The sequence below is a fragment of the Neomonachus schauinslandi genome, chromosome 9 (genome assembly GCF_002201575.2).
Source record: "Neomonachus schauinslandi chromosome 9, ASM220157v2, whole genome shotgun sequence".
Taxonomy (NCBI): domain Eukaryota; kingdom Metazoa; phylum Chordata; class Mammalia; order Carnivora; family Phocidae; genus Neomonachus; species Neomonachus schauinslandi.
In genome coordinates, this window is record NC_058411.1 from 64,613,069 (window position 1) to 64,631,695 (window position 18,627).

The 18,627-nt window shown below is 36.4% G+C and overlaps 1 protein-coding gene across 1 annotated transcript in view; it reads right to left on the minus strand.

Moving 5' to 3' along the window:
* SCFD1 (sec1 family domain containing 1) overlaps window positions 1–18,627 on the minus strand; it is a 105,787-nt gene that overhangs the window by 63,892 nt on the left and 23,268 nt on the right. The window contains exons 8-11 of the mRNA XM_021695650.1: window positions 17,234–17,289; window positions 16,166–16,251; window positions 13,538–13,637; window positions 460–599 (exon numbers count right to left, since the gene is read on the minus strand). Of these exons, the coding sequence (XP_021551325.1) occupies window positions 460–599; window positions 13,538–13,637; window positions 16,166–16,251; window positions 17,234–17,289 (382 nt within the window). The remainder of the gene's footprint in view (window positions 1–459; window positions 600–13,537; window positions 13,638–16,165; window positions 16,252–17,233; window positions 17,290–18,627) is intronic.

Consider the following 18,627-nt stretch of genomic DNA (forward strand, 5'->3'; position numbering starts at 1 on the left):
CTAATGTGCTTTAAATAAACGTTTTTCAGGTTTAGGTATTCTCTTCTCCACAGAGATCTAAAACTGTGTTTGTATGAAGGCAAACATGGAACAAAGAGGGAAGATTACATTTCAATGTTTCTCTATCACAAAAACCTATTTTAATGAAAGGCAGAAATGGTCTTGCAGAAGGTCAGTGGGGACAACAACACAATTTAGAAAGACTACCTGTAAAATCTACAAAATCATATGGTATGAGCTTACTGAAAAGGGAAGAGGCCCCTGAAAAACAACAAGAAACAACCTAGGAACCGGGAAGAAATAGATATATCCCTATAGACTAATTATAGCTCCTACTCATTGTGTAGAAGAACGACCATGATCTTTTTGATTTTTTTCATCAAATTCATTAAGTCAGATGACATCTTCATTTCCTTATAAGGGGTGAATCTTTAACTTACTGATGTTTTTCTTACTTACCTTCCTTTATGTTTCTGCCAAAATTTATCAACTGGAGTTAAATCGTAAGACTTCTTGTTTTTTCTCTTTGGTCTAGCACCAGCTGGAGAATTTTCTACTCCTAAAGATTCTTCCAAATTAACTCTGTTTAAGTGGAAATCCTAGGAAAAAGTAATCCTTTTTTAAGTAACAGTTCAAGAACCATAACATTTTCTACAACAAGGAAAATAACACAGATTCTTAATGCCTTTTCTAATAATTCTAAGGACAAAATTCACATCCGAAATTTAAAGATCTCCTTCCAATGTTTTGTTACACACAAATGTACCTTTAATATTTATGTATTTTAATTAAAGTAGTAGATGCAAATGATTAAAACTTCAAAATACATAAAAATCATGTTAAGGTTCTTGTGTATCCCTCTAGAAAAATATTTTTGCATATGCCAGCATACACATATCCTTTTATTTTATTTTTTTAAGATTTTATTTATTTGACAGAGAGAGAGAGACAGCGAGAGAGGGAACACAAGCAGGGGGAGTGGGAGAGGGAGAAGCAGGCTTCCCGTGGAGCAGGGAGCCCAATGCGGGGCTCGATCCCAGGACCCTGGGATCATGACCTGAGCCGAAGGCAGATGCTTAACGACTGAGCCACCCAGGCGCCCCCCACACATATCCTTTTAAAGAACTGCATTACATTATACGTTTTTTGTACCTTACTTTTCTCAAGTAATAATGTATTTTATTATTATTTTTTAAGATTTTATTTAATTATTTGCCAGAGAGAGAGAGAGAGAGAAAGCACAAGCAGGGGGAGCAGCAGGCAGAGGGAGAGGGAGAGGGAGACTCCCCGCTGAGCAGGGAGCTGGACCTGGGACTCGATCCCCGGACCCTGAGATCATGACCTGAGCCAAAGGCAGCCGCTTAACTGACTGAGCCACCCAGGCATCCCCTCATGTAATAATGTATTTTAGAGTTCTTTCTCTAACTGTATATGTACATCTACCTCATCTTTATCATTGTTATATAGTAGTCCAACATTTATTTAACCAGGCCTCTTGATGCTTACTTGCTTCCAGTAACAAACATAATCTTAAACATAATATTTATTTTTATTTTTTTAGAGAGGGAGAGAGAGAGAAAAAGGAACAGGGAGAGAGGGGGAAGGAGGCGAGGAGGGGACAGAGGGACAATCTTAGGCAGGCTCCATGCCCAGTGTGGAGCCCAATGCAGGGCTCGATCTCACAACCTGAGATCATGACCTGAGCCAAAATCAAGAGTAGGACACTTAACTGACTGAGCCACCCAGGTGTCCCTTAAATATAATTTTTAAACTCTTAGAGAGTCTTAACATTCTGATCTGTTGATTGATGGTTTGTATTTTTTAAAAATAATTATAACAGAAGCTACAATAATAATAGCACTCCCTTTTACATAAATTCTAAGAGCTAATAAACTTTTCTGCCCCACTCATGTGAGGCTTGATTTTTTTTGTCCTTTCTCAGAAAAATGAACACACAAAAACCAAAATAAAATTTTTTTTTTTTTTTTTATCTTTCCCCCTTCCTTTTTGCCTTAGACCTGGGGGGTTCCTTCATGTAATAACAGTGTTTTATGGTTCAACTCTACTCTGAAGAATAGTGAGCTAAAGACAAAATATGGCTATAGGGACGCCTGGGTGGCTCAGTTGGCTAAGCGTCGGACTCTTGGTTTCTACTCAGGTCACGATCTCATGGTCCTGGGATCGAGCGCAACGTCCGGCTGAGCTCAGCAGGGAGTCTGCTCAAAGATTCTCTTCCTCTGCCTCTCTCCCCATTCGCACATGCTCTCCCTAAAATAAATAAATAAATCTTTAAAATAATAAATACACAAAGGAAACAGTCAACAAAACAAAGAGGCAACCCACAGAATGGGAGAAGATATTTGCAAATGACACTACAGATAAAGGGCTGGTATCCAAAATCTATAAAGAACTTCTCAAACTCAACACCCAAAAAACAAATAATCAAATCAAAAAGTGGGCAGAAGATATGAAAAGACAATTCTCTTTAGAAGACATACAAACGGCTAACAGACACATGAAAAAATGTTCACGATCATTAGCCATCAGGGAAATTCAAATCAAAACCACACTGAGATACCACCTTACACCAGTTAGAACGGCAAAAATGGACAGGGTAAGAAACAACAAATGTTGGAGAAGTTGTGGAGAAAGGGGAACCCTCTTACACTGTTCATGGGAATGCAAGTTGGTACAGCCACTTTGGAAAACAGTGTGGAGGGTCCTCAAAAATTTAAAAATAGAGCTACCCTATGACCCAGCAATTGCACTCCTGGGTGTTTACCCCAAAGACACAGATATAGTGAAAAGAAGGGCCATATGCACCCCAATGTTCATAGCAGCAACGTCCACAATAGCCAAACTGTGGAAAGAGCCGAGATGCCCTTCAACAGATGAATGGATAAAGAAGATGTGGTCCATATATACAATGGAATACTACTCAGCCATCAGAAAGGATGAATACCCAACTTCTACATCAACATGGATGGGACTGGAGGAGATTATGCTAAGTAAAATAATTAAAGCAGAGAAAGTCAATTATCATATGGTGTCACTTATTTGTGGAACATAAGGAATAGCATGGAGGACATTAGGAGAAGGAAGGGAAAAATGGGGGGGGTAACTGGAGGGAGAGATGGATGAACCATGAGAGACTATGGACTCCGAGAAACAAACAGGGTTTTAGACGGGAGGGGGGAGGGGGGATTGGTTAGCCCGGTGATGGGTATTAAGGAGGGCACGTACTGCATGGAGCACTGGGTGTTATACGAAAACAATGGATTGTGGATCACCACATCAAAAACTAATGATGTACAGGAGGATGGGTTAGCCTGGTGATGGGTATTAAAGAGGGCACGTTCTGCATGGAGCACTGGGTGTTACGCACAAACAATGAATCATGGAACACTACATCAAAAACTAATGATGTATGGTGTTTAACATAACAATAAAAAACTAAAAAAAACTAATGATGTATTGTATGGTGACTAACATAACATAATTAAAAAAAAATAATAAATACAAAAATAGTAAAGACAAAATATGGCTATCAATAAGTGAGTGAATGATGAACAAAAAATAAATTATGTGGAGAAATTATCTAGCATGGCTATATTACTATCATCTTAGTTCTAAGATATGTTCTTAATTAATAATTAAACTTCTAGGTTTTAGCAGATTAAATGTACTGAATACAATTTAATCTCCTCTTGATATAACTAGGTCAACAATACTGAGTCTAATACATTAGACCATACCCTGCAACTTTCTCAAACCCTTTATACAGTAATTTACTTCCTTGTTATTTTCCCCTATGGCACAAAAAACAAGAACGCAAAATATACAGATGTCCAATTGCCATAGTTGATTAATAAGTCTATTGAAAAAGAGTATACAATGTTATATTTCAGCCTGCTAATACTATGTCTTTCCTATAGACTCTTCATATCCTCACAGGATAAATACATCAGTAACCTTACTTAATTCCTCTTACTTTCCCATCCCCAAACTGTTAAAAATAGTTTATATAACAAATCATCCAAATAGGAAGAAAACACAATAAATAGATATTAACAGCTAAATCTGAGAAGAACTCTTGCTTTAAAAATTAACAAAAGATACTGATAGTTAAATAGTTATGCCTTATTAACTAGAATTTTTTTTTTTTAAAGATTTTATTTATTTATTTGACAGAGAGAGAGACAGCGAGAGAGAGAACACAAGCAGGGGGAGTGGGAGAGGGAGAAGCAGGCTCTCTGCTGAGCAGGGAGCCCGATGTGGGGCTCGATCCCAGGACCCTGTGATCATGACCTGAGCCGAAGGCAGACGCTTAACGACTGAGCCACCCAGGCGCCCCGTGTGCTCTTATTTTTCAACCAGTAATTTCGTTAACAAGTTACTTTATTTTGAATGAGCTGTATCATCACCATGGAAATAGTACTTTACTAGAAATTCTAGTTAAGGGGCACCTGGGTGGTTCAGTCAGCCCGTATCGGGCTCCCTGCTCAGCGGGGAGCCTGCTTCTCCCTATGCCTGCTGCTCCCCCTGCTTGTGCTCTCTTTCTCTGTCAAACAAATAAATAAAATCTTTTTTTTTTTTTAAAGATTTTATTTATTTATTCATGAGAGACAGAGAGAGAGAGAGAGGCAGAGGGAGAAGCAGGCTCCCAAGGAGCAGGGAGCCCGATGCGGGACTCGATCCCAGGACGCTGGGATCATGACCTGAGCCGAAGGCAGACGCTTAACCATCTGAGCCACCCAGGCGCCCCAAATAAATAAAATCTTAAAAAAAAAAAAAAAAAAAGAAGAAAAAGAAGAGCATATACTATTACTGAAGTACTGATGGAATACTTAAAAGAAAACATAAAATGATAAAGGAATAAAAAATGGTAAGAATTTTGAGAAATAACAATAGTGGCAAGAATACTTCCATTGTTTGCTTAACAGCCAGGCAAATGAGGAAAATTTTAGTCTTGAAAATTGGGAAATTAGAACATTCTGTGCTGAACTTAATCATGTTGAAGAAAGTGAACATTTATCCACAAATAAAAGACAACAGAATTAGTTTCAACATGATAGAGTCTAACCTGTTCCTACTGATATTCATACTTTGACTTAGAAGACTGGACAATGGTGTCCCAAATCATGAGGTAAAATAAATCCCATTGAGAAGAAAAACATGGATAAGTTTTCAGCAGTCTTAGTTTCCTTTTACAAGTTAAAGCAGACCAGTAAACCCAAACAGAGCTAATGTTAACAAAATTACACTTGGATGATAATAGGTGACACCCATTTATGCAGAGCTAAGATTTATATTCACATGAGGAAAAAAAGCATAAAAGTAACTTTTATTTTGGCAAACTGAGCCAAATCTAATCAAGTCTCTAGATCTATCAGTTTACAGAAATACTGGGGATAGAGAACCACATCAAATTGTGTACCACAAGAATACAATCAACCAAATGCAGAAATATAGGAAATTCTTTAGAAAACCAATCCAATTCCTTCCACCAAAAAAAAATGGCAATAAAAAAAGGAGTGGAAAGAGAGGAATTGTTGTAAACTGACAAACTTAAAGATGTATCAACCAATGCAATGTACGGATACTGTTTGGATCCCTATTTGAACAAACCAACTGTAAAGATGTGTCTTTGAAACAACTAGGAAACACTGAATACAGAGATAGTAGCAGATATTACCAAAGAATAATTGTTAATTTTGTTAGGTATGATAATAAAATTATGGTACTTTTTTTTAGATATATTTTTGCATAGATCATACAATGTCTGGGATAAGAGGCATATTGTCTGGGAAACTGAGTGATGCACGTGGGAAGTTCATTACAGTATTCTGTAACTTTGTGTGATTTTATATGAAATATTCCCTAATAAAAGTCTTAAAATTTTATTCATAACAATGAAACAGGATTTAAAATATAACCCACAATTGTTTGCCCCTTGCCATAGTGACTGTGAAAGTATGTGTTGAGATGAGGCCTCATTAACCTTAATTTGGGAGTGACTATGATAGGTCAGAGGTCCTCCTTGCTCATCCACATGGGACAAGAAACAAGAAATACCGTGAACAAAAATAAGTATTTGTTATTTTAATCCACCAAAGTTCGAGGGTTCTTTTATATTGAACATATCCTAATTCAGATGCCAAGGTATTCTGTATAGATTTAGCAATGTCAGGAACTTTGATAAGCTTGTTCATTCTTATTAAAGCAGAATTCCTTATAACTCTAGGAATCATGGGCCAGAAGCCACCTGAGATGTATTGCTGACAATATGCAAACATTTTCTACCAGTCTTCATGTAATAATCTCAACTTACAAGTAACTTATTTAGTCTCTAAACTAGTAAAGAACTTGAGTTGTAATTACTTAGAAACATGCTGTCTAATACAGTTGATACTGTCAATGTGGCTACTGATCATCTGGAATGTGGCTAGTCTGAATTGAGATATAAGTATAAAATATATACCAAATTTTTAAGACTTAATATATAAAAAGAAAATACAGAACAGTTTTAAATTGATGATGTGTTAAAATGCTAATAATTTAGACTTATAGGGTTATATAAAATACATTATTAGAATAAATTTCATCTGTTCCTTTTTATCTTTTTAATGTGGCTATGAGAAAATCCAAAATTACATCTGTAGCTCATACTTTATTTCTGTGAGACAACACTGATTTAGAAACCCTGCATTTTGCTCAATGGTGACAAGAAGGAAAAGAAAAATATGTACAGAAGACCAAAAAAAAAAAAAAAAAAGGCAAAGAAAAATCTAACTTAGACTATTTCTAAGAATCATTTAACTGAAAAAGAAAATCTTTGTATAATGCTCCATCACAGACATAGACAAATGTCTCAAAATCTTATGTACTAAGCAACTGGGATATAAGGAAAAAGAATAGTAGCAACCTAAAACAGATTAGTAAATAGCAAATAATACATACAGCAATGAATATGTAAACACACTAAAACAATACCATTTTTTAACAAATGAATGAAATCAAAGATGTTTTCTTGGATTTCACATAGTCTACACACCTTTAGTAGGAAATTCCCAGGAACAACTTAGATTTAAGTAAAAGTTTACCTAAGATATGAAAAACCAAAGCCCAAGTAAAGAACAAGATACTAAGATGAAATAAAGCCCATCCCTTTGCCTAATGGTAACTACTCATTACAGATGAACAATCAAATCCACCCCTCCCACAACCAAGGTATAATAAAAAGGAGTCATGACTTTCTATTATTTTTGCTTCTTATATCCCAGTAAAAGGAAAGGGGCACTGCAAAGTTTTTCACCAGAAGAGTGTATTTCCCATGTTAAATGACAAGAATCTTTCTGGCACACAGGAAAGTTGTATGAATTTTCAGTTGTTTCCACAGTCTGATATATGAATACTATCAGTGTTCGAGATTTTCAGGCAAAGGTATTTAATATAAAAAGCAAGCTCCAATTTCAGATTAACAGTTCCTATCTAGAACTTTTACTCCATCTTGTGGAGGTAAAGGGTATTAAGAATTTTAAAAACTCCAAAGAAACTTCAAAAGCAGAAGTTTTAACAAAAAAAAATGACATGAGAATAATTTATGATATCCCAGTTATAGTTGTTTCACATCTAGAAACTGCATTAAAATTAATTAACAGGAGCTACCATACGATCCAGTAATTGTGCTACAGGGTATCTACCCCAAAAATATGAAAACACTAATTCGAAAGGATATATGCATCCCTATGCTTACTGCAGCATTATTTACAGTAGTCAAATTATGAAAGCAGCCCAACTGTCCAATAGATGAATGGATATGGGCGCCTCGGTGGTTAGTCAGTTAAGCACCTGACTCTTGATTTCAGCTCAGGTCATGATCTCAGGGTCATAGGATTGAGCCTCGCAGTGGGCTCCCCTCTGAGCGCCCTTTGCCCCTTCCCCCCTTTGCCCCTTCCCCTGCCTGCACATGCACATGCTCTCTCTCTGAAGTAAATAAATAAATCTTTAAAAAAAAATAGATGACTAAAGATGTTGTATATATATATATATATAATGGAACATTATTCAGGCATAAAGAAGAATGAAATCTTGTCATTTGCAACAATATGGATAGATCTAGAGAGTATAATACTAAGCAAAATAAGTCAGTCAGAGAAAGACAAATACTATATGATTTCACCCATTCAAGAAACAAAACAAACGAACAAAGGGAAAAAAAGAGACAAACCAAAAGAGACTCTTAACTATAGAGAACAAAGAGATGGTTACCAGAGCTGAGGTGGGTGGGAGGATGGGTTAAATAGGTGAAGGTGATTAAAAGTACACTTATCTTGATAAGCACTGAGTAATATACAGAACTGTTGAATTACTATATCGTACACCTGAAACTATAACACTGCATGTTAACTATACTGGAATTAAAATATTTTTTAAAATTGAAGAAATTTTTTTAAATTAAAAAATAAAATTAATGAGCAGGAATAAGTAAATATAAATTGTGTAGTTTATCTTTTTTTTTTTTTAAGATTTTATTTATTTATTTGAGAGAGAGAGAGAGTGAGAGAGAGAGCGCAAGAGGGGGTAGGGTTAGAGGGAGAGGCAGACTCCCCATCGAGCAGGGAGCCCGATGTGGGACTCCGGGATCATGACCTGAGCCGAAGGCAGTCACTTAACCAACTGAGCCACCTAGGCGCCCAAACTGTGTAGTTTATCTTAACCAATCTCTTTAAAGAGACTATTTTCATAAGACCTAAATATTCTGATAATAATGCCGTGAAAAGACTGCCTAAAGGTAATATGGAATCTGAGAACCTAACCTAAGAAAGTTAACTAGAGATGTGCATTGCTCTATTATTTATAAGAAAAACTAAAACCAACAATAACCCAAATGTCCACAGGAACCCACCAGTCTAACCTCCATGCATCAGGCATAACATCTGCTTGGTTCACCATGTATCCAAGAGACTAGCAGTGTCTGGTACAGAGTAGGCACTTAAAAAGTATTTGTTGAACTGAATTTTTGAAGACACACGGTTGTCAACTTTTAATTGGCTTACTTGTTTGTATGTATGTATGTATTTCTTGATTTATTCAAAAGATTTATTTATTTATTTGAAAGAGAGCATGAGGAGAGGGGCAGAGGGAGAAGGAGAGCAGCAAACTCTGTATTGAACACTGAGCCGGACGCGGGGCTTGACCTCACAACCCTGAGATCATGACCTGAGCCAAAACCAAGAGCTAGACACTTAACCCACTCAGCCACCCAGATGCCCCCGCCTTGTATTTCTAAAAGGATTATTTTAACTTCCAAGAATAGGAAATAAAAAATTAGTAAATTATATATCTCACAAAAATACAAGGATAATAAAAAAGGTAAGCACCCACAAATTAGCAAAAAGGTCGATCAAAAAAACTCATTTCATAGCCCTTGGTATTCTCATTTCACTCTGGAACAGTAAAAACCTCAAGGACCAGGATTAGCCTTGTCTGGTTTGGGGAAATCTCTGCCCTAAGTTATGTTTCCCAATTTTCTCTTCTAACAATACAGAATAAGAGCATATTCCTTCATGGTGCAATTACTTGTATATACATCTTGTCTCCTGTGCTCAAAGCATCAAATACTTTCATAAGAAAAGGAATTAAAAAGATTGAAGTATCTCAATGCTCTGTATAGCCTCCACATACAACCAAGAGTGAAGAGATGACTCCTGATCTGTACCACCCCTTGCTCCCACCCTAAAGCCAGGACCCCACCAACCAAATCTAATTTGAGATTATGAAAACTATCTCATCATGCCAATCTCTCTATGGCTCCCTATACCACCTCTTTCAGATTCCACTTCTCATCTTAACCAATTCCTAAAGCCTTTCTGTCATTAACCTCTAGAACTCATACTCAGTCAATAGCAAAATCTCCTATTCTGAACATCTACTCTAAACTTCCACTGTACTTTCTCACTCTAATTGAACTCCAACTGGATGGACCCGAGACTGAGATACCTGCCTTCCTTGCTACTCCCAGACTCTTCACTTGTCTTCTTCTCTAAAACAACTCCAGCTTTGAAACTCCTGTCATCAGCCTATTAACAGCAATTCTCACTCAGAGGCAATTTTGCCCCTCTTCACAGCCTGGGTATATTTGGCAATGTGGGAAGACATTTTGGTTGTCACAACTGAGAAAGTGCTACTGGCACCTAGAGGGTAGAGGCCAGGGACGCTGCTAAACATCCCAAAATGCAAAAGACAACCCTCCACAACAAAAAAATTATCAGGCCCAAAATGTCAATGCCAAGGTTGAGAAATCCTGGCCTACAGTGATCCTGATCATTAAAGCCTCCTACAGACCTGCATCAACTTTTCTCTTTCGATCATTCCCACTGATACACAAACATGCTGGAATGTTCCACATTTAAAAATCTTTTTTGACCTCACATTCCCTTCTAGCAATTACCACTTTTCTCAACTGTCCTATGCAGCAAAAACCCTTCTAAGTTGCTCTTACCAAAGTTAGTAATAACCTTCGTGTTGCCACATGCATTGGTGACTCCTTAGTCCTCAGCATTTGTCCAAGTTAATTCCTGCCTCCTCTCTGAAAACAGTTAATTCACTGGTTTTCAAAACAACACAGATCTAGTTCTCATATCTCACTACTGGTTGCTTCTTTCTACATTATATTGTTGGTTCCTATTCATCACCCAGAATTCTAAATGTTGAAATGCCTCAGAGTTCAGTTCTTGGCCCTTTTCTCTATTTATATTCATCCCTTTGGTGGTCTCATTTTATCTCTTGGCTTTAAATACCATCTATAAATGGACTACTCTTAAATTATTTCTCTAGACCAGATGTTTCTCCTGAACTCTAGACTCATACATCTAACTATTTAATATCTACTTGAATATCTTAATAGGCATCTCACATTTAACATGTCTAATACTCAATATCTGATCTTTCCCTCGAAATTTCTCCTTCCATGTCTCTATCTCAATAAATGACATCTGTCCATTTGCGAAGGCCAATACTCTGGACTCATCTTTGACTCCTCTCTTGGCTCTGCATCCAATTCATCAGCAAATCCTATGCTATGCATTCCATATATTATCACAACCCTCACCATTTCCATCCTGTTGTAAGCCATCATCATCTCTTGCTAAGATAATTCCAACAGCCTCCTACTGGTCTCCTGACTCTTCCTATTCCCTTTAAGGAGTCCATTTTCAGCACTGCAGCTAGAGTGGTACTCTTAAAATGTGTATCAGATGCCACTCCTTTACTCAAATGTGCATTGGCTCCCCATTTCCCTCAAACTGAAAGTCAATATCCTTATAATGGCCTATAATGTCCTATGCTATACTGCTTCCCATATCCTATTTAACTTTGCCTCCTGCTATTTTCCCCCTGCCTTACTTTGGCCACCTTGGCTGCCTTGCAATCCTTTAAACATATTAGGCATTTTTCTGCCTAGAAAGCTGTTCTCTTCCATGTAGCTATGTAATCCACTACCTTATTACCTCCTTTAGATCCTTCCTTAAATGCCTCTTTTTCAGTGAGGTCTTTCCTATTTTCAAGTTACAATCCTGTTCACCATTGCCTGCTTTATTTTCCTCCAGAGTATTTTCCATCTTCTTTTTTTTTTTAAAGATTTTATTTATTTATTTGAGAGAGAGAATGAGATAGAGAGCATGAGAGTGGGGAGGGTCAGAGGGAGAAGCAGACTCCCCGCCGAGCAGGGAGCCCGATGCGGGACTCGATCCCGGGACTCCAGGATCATGACCTGAGCCGAAGGCAGTCGCCCAACCAACTGAGCCACCCAGGCGCCCCGTATTTTCCATCTTCTAAAATGTCATATATTTCGGGGTGCCTGGGTGGCTCAGTTGGTTAAGCAACTGCCTTCGGCTCAGGTCATGATCCCAGAGTCCCGGGATCGAGTCCCGCATCAGGCTCCCTGCTCGGCAGGGAGTCTGCTTCTCCCTCTGACCCTCCTCCCTCGCATGCTCTCTGTCTCTCATTCTCTCTCTCGCAAATAAATAAAATCTTAAAAAAAATAAATAAATAAAATAAAATGTCATATATTTCATTTAGTTCTTGCCTGTCCTATCATAATGTAAGTTCCAGGAAGACAAGAATATTTTCATTTGCTTTCTTTATTGCTAGAACCAGGATCTAAAATGTTTTGTCAGACAGCACACCCTCCAGTAGTGGCTGAATTCTTCTTCAGCCTCTTACCTGACTTCCTAAAACTAGCTTCCATGTTCCATTACTCAGGGTTTAATTCAGTAGTCCCTCTGATTCTTCCTGCCCTCTCAACTGACTCAGAGTTGCCTAGTATTTCATTGACACTCATCCTTACAATCTAAAATGACACAGGACTCTAGGATACAGAAGTATCCTAGTAACTGCCAATTTTCATCAGTAACTCTAAGATCTGATTTATTTAATAAATATCTTATAGCTAAAATCTGGGCTTTAAGGAAATAAACCAAACAAAAAACCATCTATTATGTTTTTCATTTCCTTTCCATATGACATTTCAGTCACTCTTTGCAATAATGATACCATTATATACTATAATCCCTAGAGGCCTGGGCTAGAAGTCAGTAAATTAGAGTGCTAGTTTTGGCAGAGCCAATGATTTGGATTCAAATCATTTAACTTCTGTGTCTAAAATTTTTCTATCAAACGGGAACTAGTCTGGCTTTATTACATAGTGCCTTGTACAGAATTTATTTGTGAACATATTTTCTTCCCATTGACTTTAAAGATTGGGCCTGTTTTATTTATCTGTGTATATCACATGCTATACACAATATTTAGTAGATGAATATATGCATGAATATAAATACAGATTTTTGTTTTAAGCATGATTTTACATATGTGGAATTACCTCAAAAAACATACGGTACAATATAAAATACTATTTACATTTACCATAAAATGAGGCTTAACTGATTCCCAGGAAAAATGGAAATTATAGTTTTCCTCCCCAGAGAGAAACATATTTATTTACTTCCTCACTATGGGAAAAAAAAAACTACTTTGTTAGAAAAATTTTTTAAAGTCACTCACTGAGGGGTGCCTGGGTGGCTCAGTCGGTTAGGTGTCCGACTCTTGGTTTGGGCTCAGGTCATGATCTCAGGGTTGTAAGATTGAGCTCTGCCCACATCAGGCTCCACACTGGGCATGGAGCCTGCTTAAGAGTCTCTCTCCCCCCTCCCTCTGCCTTACCCACCGACCCCAACTCGTGCTGTGTCAAAAAAAAAAAGCACTCACTCATTTTCCTTCATTCCTTTTCTCCCCATCACTGCCAACAATACAAATAATCTTACACTTTAAAGATAAGTTTAGAACTTTACACTTCAATGCTTCACTATTCTCCAGCATCCACACCCAGTGATACCAAATTCCATCACTTTTTTGTTCATACTTCTCAGCTCATTCTTCTCACCTGTGTCTCTGTAGTCATGACGTTAATTTTAAATTAAAAGGACCATTGAGTATTACTACATTTTAGTAAAATGTGGTATATTTAGCCTCTTACCAGTACATCATGCACCAAGGCTTGATATGTCCAAGTATGGTGTAAAGGAGTCGCCAAATCTATGTTTCTGTCAACAAGGACTAATAAAGGCCTTTGGAAGCTGTAAATATATTAAAAAAATATTATGTAACTCTTAATAACAGTTTCTACATCTCAATTTTTCTAATACTTTCTGGTTTTATCATTTGGACATGAACAGTAAGTATGCTAATATCGACATTCCATAAATTGCTTCGGACTACTCAGAGTCTGTGTATAATGCTAGATTATAAGTCTTGAGGAACTGTCTTAAAGAAAAAAAATCTATGCAAGTACTTTTACAGAATAATATTTATAGTTATCAAAGTAAGAATAAGTTGCTTCTACTTAGATTTGTATTTCACATTTTTTTGGGAAAAAAAGGAATAGCTATTGTCAGTTTCAGAGAAAACTATTACAGAGAGTAGGATCTTAAAAATTTACAAAAATGTTTGAGTTTCTTTTTTTTTTTTTTTAAAGATTTTATTTATTTATTTGAGACAGAGAGAATGAGATACAGAGAGCATGAGAGGGAGGAGGGTCAGAGGGAGAAGCAGACTCCCTGCCGAGCAGGGAGCCCGATGCGGGACTCGATCCAGGGACTCCAGGATCATGACCTGAGCCGAAGGCAGTCGCTTAGCCAACTGAGCCACCCAGGCGCCCGTTTGAGTTTCATAAATTACAAATTACAACTTTTTTCTGTAAACACAAATTCAAAAAGCAGACTCTAGAGAAGAGCCTCATGAAACCATATCCCATTACAATATAGAAAACTAAAACATTAAGCCACGATGGTACCGAATTATATAATTATTCACTTACCAAACACTTCATATGTTGTTTACTGCGCTATTACAACTTAGATGTGAAATAGACTATACTTAAAGCAAAGTGAGGCACAAAGTCATCTGTTGCCATATGTCTCCAAAAGTTGTAAAGGTCTGCTTTGGCAATACCGTATCAAGGGTATACATCAATTTTCAAAAGATACTGTTATATGATTATATTAACTATTCATATTTTGTCCTGCAAGAGAACTCTGACCATTTTAGTAACTCATTACACTGCACAGATTAAAAATGCACTGCACTGATTATAAAACTCTGCAATAAATAAGTAGGAGTGGCACCCTTACCACCTACTATCATTTATTACTCCAGAGCTAGGTGAAAGGCAAAGAAAGATAGCCTATGGCAAAATTTCTTAATTCAGCGCTACTGAGATTTGGGGCTGGATAATTCCTCATCATGGGGGCTTGTCCTGTGCATCACAGGATGTTTAGCAGCATCCTATAATGCAACCCACTAAATTCCAGTCGCATCTATCCAATTGTGACAACCAAACATGTCTTCAGGCATTACCAAATTCTTATTGAGGATCATTAACCTACAACTGGATTCAAATGTCCAAAACAACAGTCCAACAAAGTTGCTGACCCCTAATTAAAATAATTTAGAAATGCACCCAACAAATTAAAAATAAGACAACTATATTATAACATAAGTTTTTAGAAATTATCCAAATAAAACAGCGCCTTTATGTGGGTTTCTAAGGCTTTTATGAGAACACTATAGAAAGGGAACTGTTAAGTAAGAGATGCTACAGTGGGTGCTTCTGTTGGGAAAAAAATCGGGGCGCCTGGGTGGCTTAGTTGGTTAAGCAACTGCCTTCGGCTCGGATCATGATCCCAGAGTCCTGGGATCGAGTCCCGCAAGGGGCTCCCTGCTCAGTGGGGAGCCTGCTTCTCTTTCTAACCCCCTCCTCTCTCATGCTGTTTCTCTCTCTCTCTCTCGCTCTCAAAAAAATAAATAAAATCTTGAAAAAAAAAAATCAGGTGAGAATTTGATATTTCTGCTCTCCTTAATGAGAAGCATTCTGAAGAGTATTTAAGACCAGCAATGAAATCATAGAAGAGTTTAAAATAATGTGGGGGCTGAGACAGTTGGAACAAACAACTGAAACATAATGTTAGTGTTAACTCCAAATTATAGGAATAGTACATAAGGCAGTAGGAGCCACCTAAACTCACTTGAAATGAAGTCTATGGAAAGTTACCATAGAATTATCATCCCTGGAGGTCAGTTATACTGACTATCAATTTATTTTTACAGGCTTTATTAATTCACTTAAAACTGGGGGTATGGATTAATTTTCCAAAATACTGTCTATTCCCTTTGAAATAATTCTCAGCCATTTGTGTGGGTTTTTTTACTTCTTCACCCCAATATTGTCCATTATTTTTAATAAACAAGTATTTCAATGTAAAAATGGAAACTAGTTGATAGGTAGAAATAGACATAAGCATCACAAGTTTTTCACTTATTTTTGTCATTACCAAGAGGCTTAATGATAACTGAAATAAAATGGCTTCTGACCTTCAAAGCCATATAAACAGAAAAATTTCTCCTACAGATGAGAAAAACGCAAAACAATTTCATGGGGCTTGAACTCACAATCCTGAGGTAAAGACCTGAGCTGAGATCAAGAGTTGGACACCTAACTGACTGAGCCACGCAGACGCCCCCAAAACAGAAATTTCTAACAGAAGGTAAGTTAAATATTCCATTTGTATTTCAAGAACAGAGTCAAAACCCTGATAAAACATAATACCTGAATTGGCCAGCTCCAAGTGTATCACCTGTAAAAAGACTGTTTCTTGCATCTCTTAGATTTTCTCGAAGTTTCTTATCTAGTTTCTGAAAAATCAAATTTGATAATAACTCTTAAAAATTTCACAGAACTTTATATAGGATAATAAAATGTGTTATTATGAACATTAAGAACATAATGTGTTCTTAGTTTCATAACTTAGAAATCTGGAACTTCTTTACAAAATAGCAATTCTAAAATCTAAGTATTTTAGTTTCTTTACTATTCAGTAACATCATAACTTGGACTTGAAAAGACCAATGCCTTTTTTATTGTGACTCAGGCCTGATTTCACTAACAACCACTTTCCACTGACTATTTTTACTTTGGGTACAGGAATGATCTGCAGTAATAAGCCACCCTCTTACCCAATCATGACTCTATTTTACAAGGAATGTCTCTATATAGTGATGGCTGCAAGAGGCTCCAGAATAGAAATGGAATATGTGAAAGAAAGCAGCCCTCCATCAGTCAATGATTCATTGTGGCTAATAAAACTAAAAAATGTTAGTGTATCTTCCATCTTTCCACTTACCCTTTCCTTTTCAGTAATTCTGTAATTTCTCTAATCCCTTATTTTTTAATCTTTAAAGCAAATTTTTGAATGCCCAGTTTATACTGAATATTTTACTCCAATATAATGGGATAGCAAATGCACTGCATTTTAAAAACAGTTATGATTGTCAATAAACATTTGCTAAATGAAGTTAAATATAAAATGACCTGGGGGATCAAATAAGCATTACTTGGAGAAACAAGGCAGAAAGACAAATATACATTTTAGTAAAAAAGAAACAGCTGGAATAGCATGTCGAAGTAAATCATTTTTCTCCATCACATAACAGCATACGATGTTTACTTTTTTTTTGGTGTAATCCCAATGCCGTAAAATAAGAATATTTGCCTTTGGTACTTAATATATAACCCATAGCAATCACATACTTAATATTAACAAAAACACTTCAGGCACTTAAGGAAAACAAGTGATAGAATATTACTTGTCATCAATGGATATCTGTATGAACTCACCACTGCTACCATTTCCGCTGCTGTTCCTCTTGAACATCTGATTATAGGAACAGCACCTATTTTAACAACAGATGTTAGCAATGATTTCAGCTCTTAATAATCAAAATGGATATCTATAAAATACCTAACCATCAAAAATACAAGAGAAGTATAAAATTTCAGGCTAGAAACATAAGAGGATTTATTATCTCAAGAGTAAAATCAAGGTTTCAGAAATAGACCTTTCCATTCAAAAAGAAAATATTAGGGAGTTAAAAAAAAAAAAAAGACCATTTTTATATGGTGTTGGCTAATCAGTGTGACCAGATTTTTTCAATGAATTAAAACTAAATCAGGATTTGACTCCCTACAGGCATTTTCAAAGAGTTTACTCACAGGAGTCACTTGACTTTGACTTAATGGGAAAGAATGAAAAGAGATTAGTTAATTTAGCAGTTTGGTATTATTATTCTTGATTTTACAAATTAACAATGAAGGATTATAGTCTTTTTTTAAAAATTAATTTAAAAGATAAAAAACATATTCTTCCATTAATGTTTTTTGAAAAGCTCCTAAAACGTGGCCTCAGTTCAATACTGAATCAGCTTGGGGCGCCTGGGTGGCTCAGTTGGTTAAGCGACTGCCTTCGGCTCGGGTCATGATCCTGGAGTCCTGGGATCGAGTCCCACATGGGGCTCCCTGCTCAGCAGGGAGTCTGCTTCTCCCTCTGACCCTCCCCCTTCTCGTACTCGCTCTCTCTCATTCTCTCTCTCTCTCAAATAAATAAATAAAATCTTAAAAAAAAAAAAAAAACAATACTGAATCAGCTCATTAGACCTCTTAATTTCTCTTTATTACTCCAAGTTTTATCAAAGGCTGAAATCCTAAAATGACAGAAAAAATCCAATTGCACTGAAAATCTTAGAAAACAAACTGAGAACACTGTGATCTTTATATGCTAAAATTGGTACATTCTAGATTCTATACAAAGCATGTTCACTCAACTGCAAAAGTAAAATTGTAGAATATTAGCAAATTTTATAAAACTGTTTTCTTCCAATGGCAAGTTATACATGCTTGTCATATAAAATTCGAATATTAGAAATGTGTAAAGTTAACCCTTTGATTCCAGCACCCTAAAATAATCTCCATTAAGAATTAGATATGGACGGTTTCAGGTTACTTTTTACATGTAGTCTAAATAAATGCATTTATGAAGAGTACAAAAAAGAAAAATAGGATATTATACATACTGTTCTTAAATTTGCCTTTTTCACTTAATTTTTTGTTGATATCCTTCTATGTCAGATTGGTAGTAATTTCGATTTCTCTTTTGAAAAAATCACTTTCTGATACTCTACACAATAAAGGTTGCTCTAACACTTCAGTGGTCTTTTTTTTTTTTTTTTTTTTTT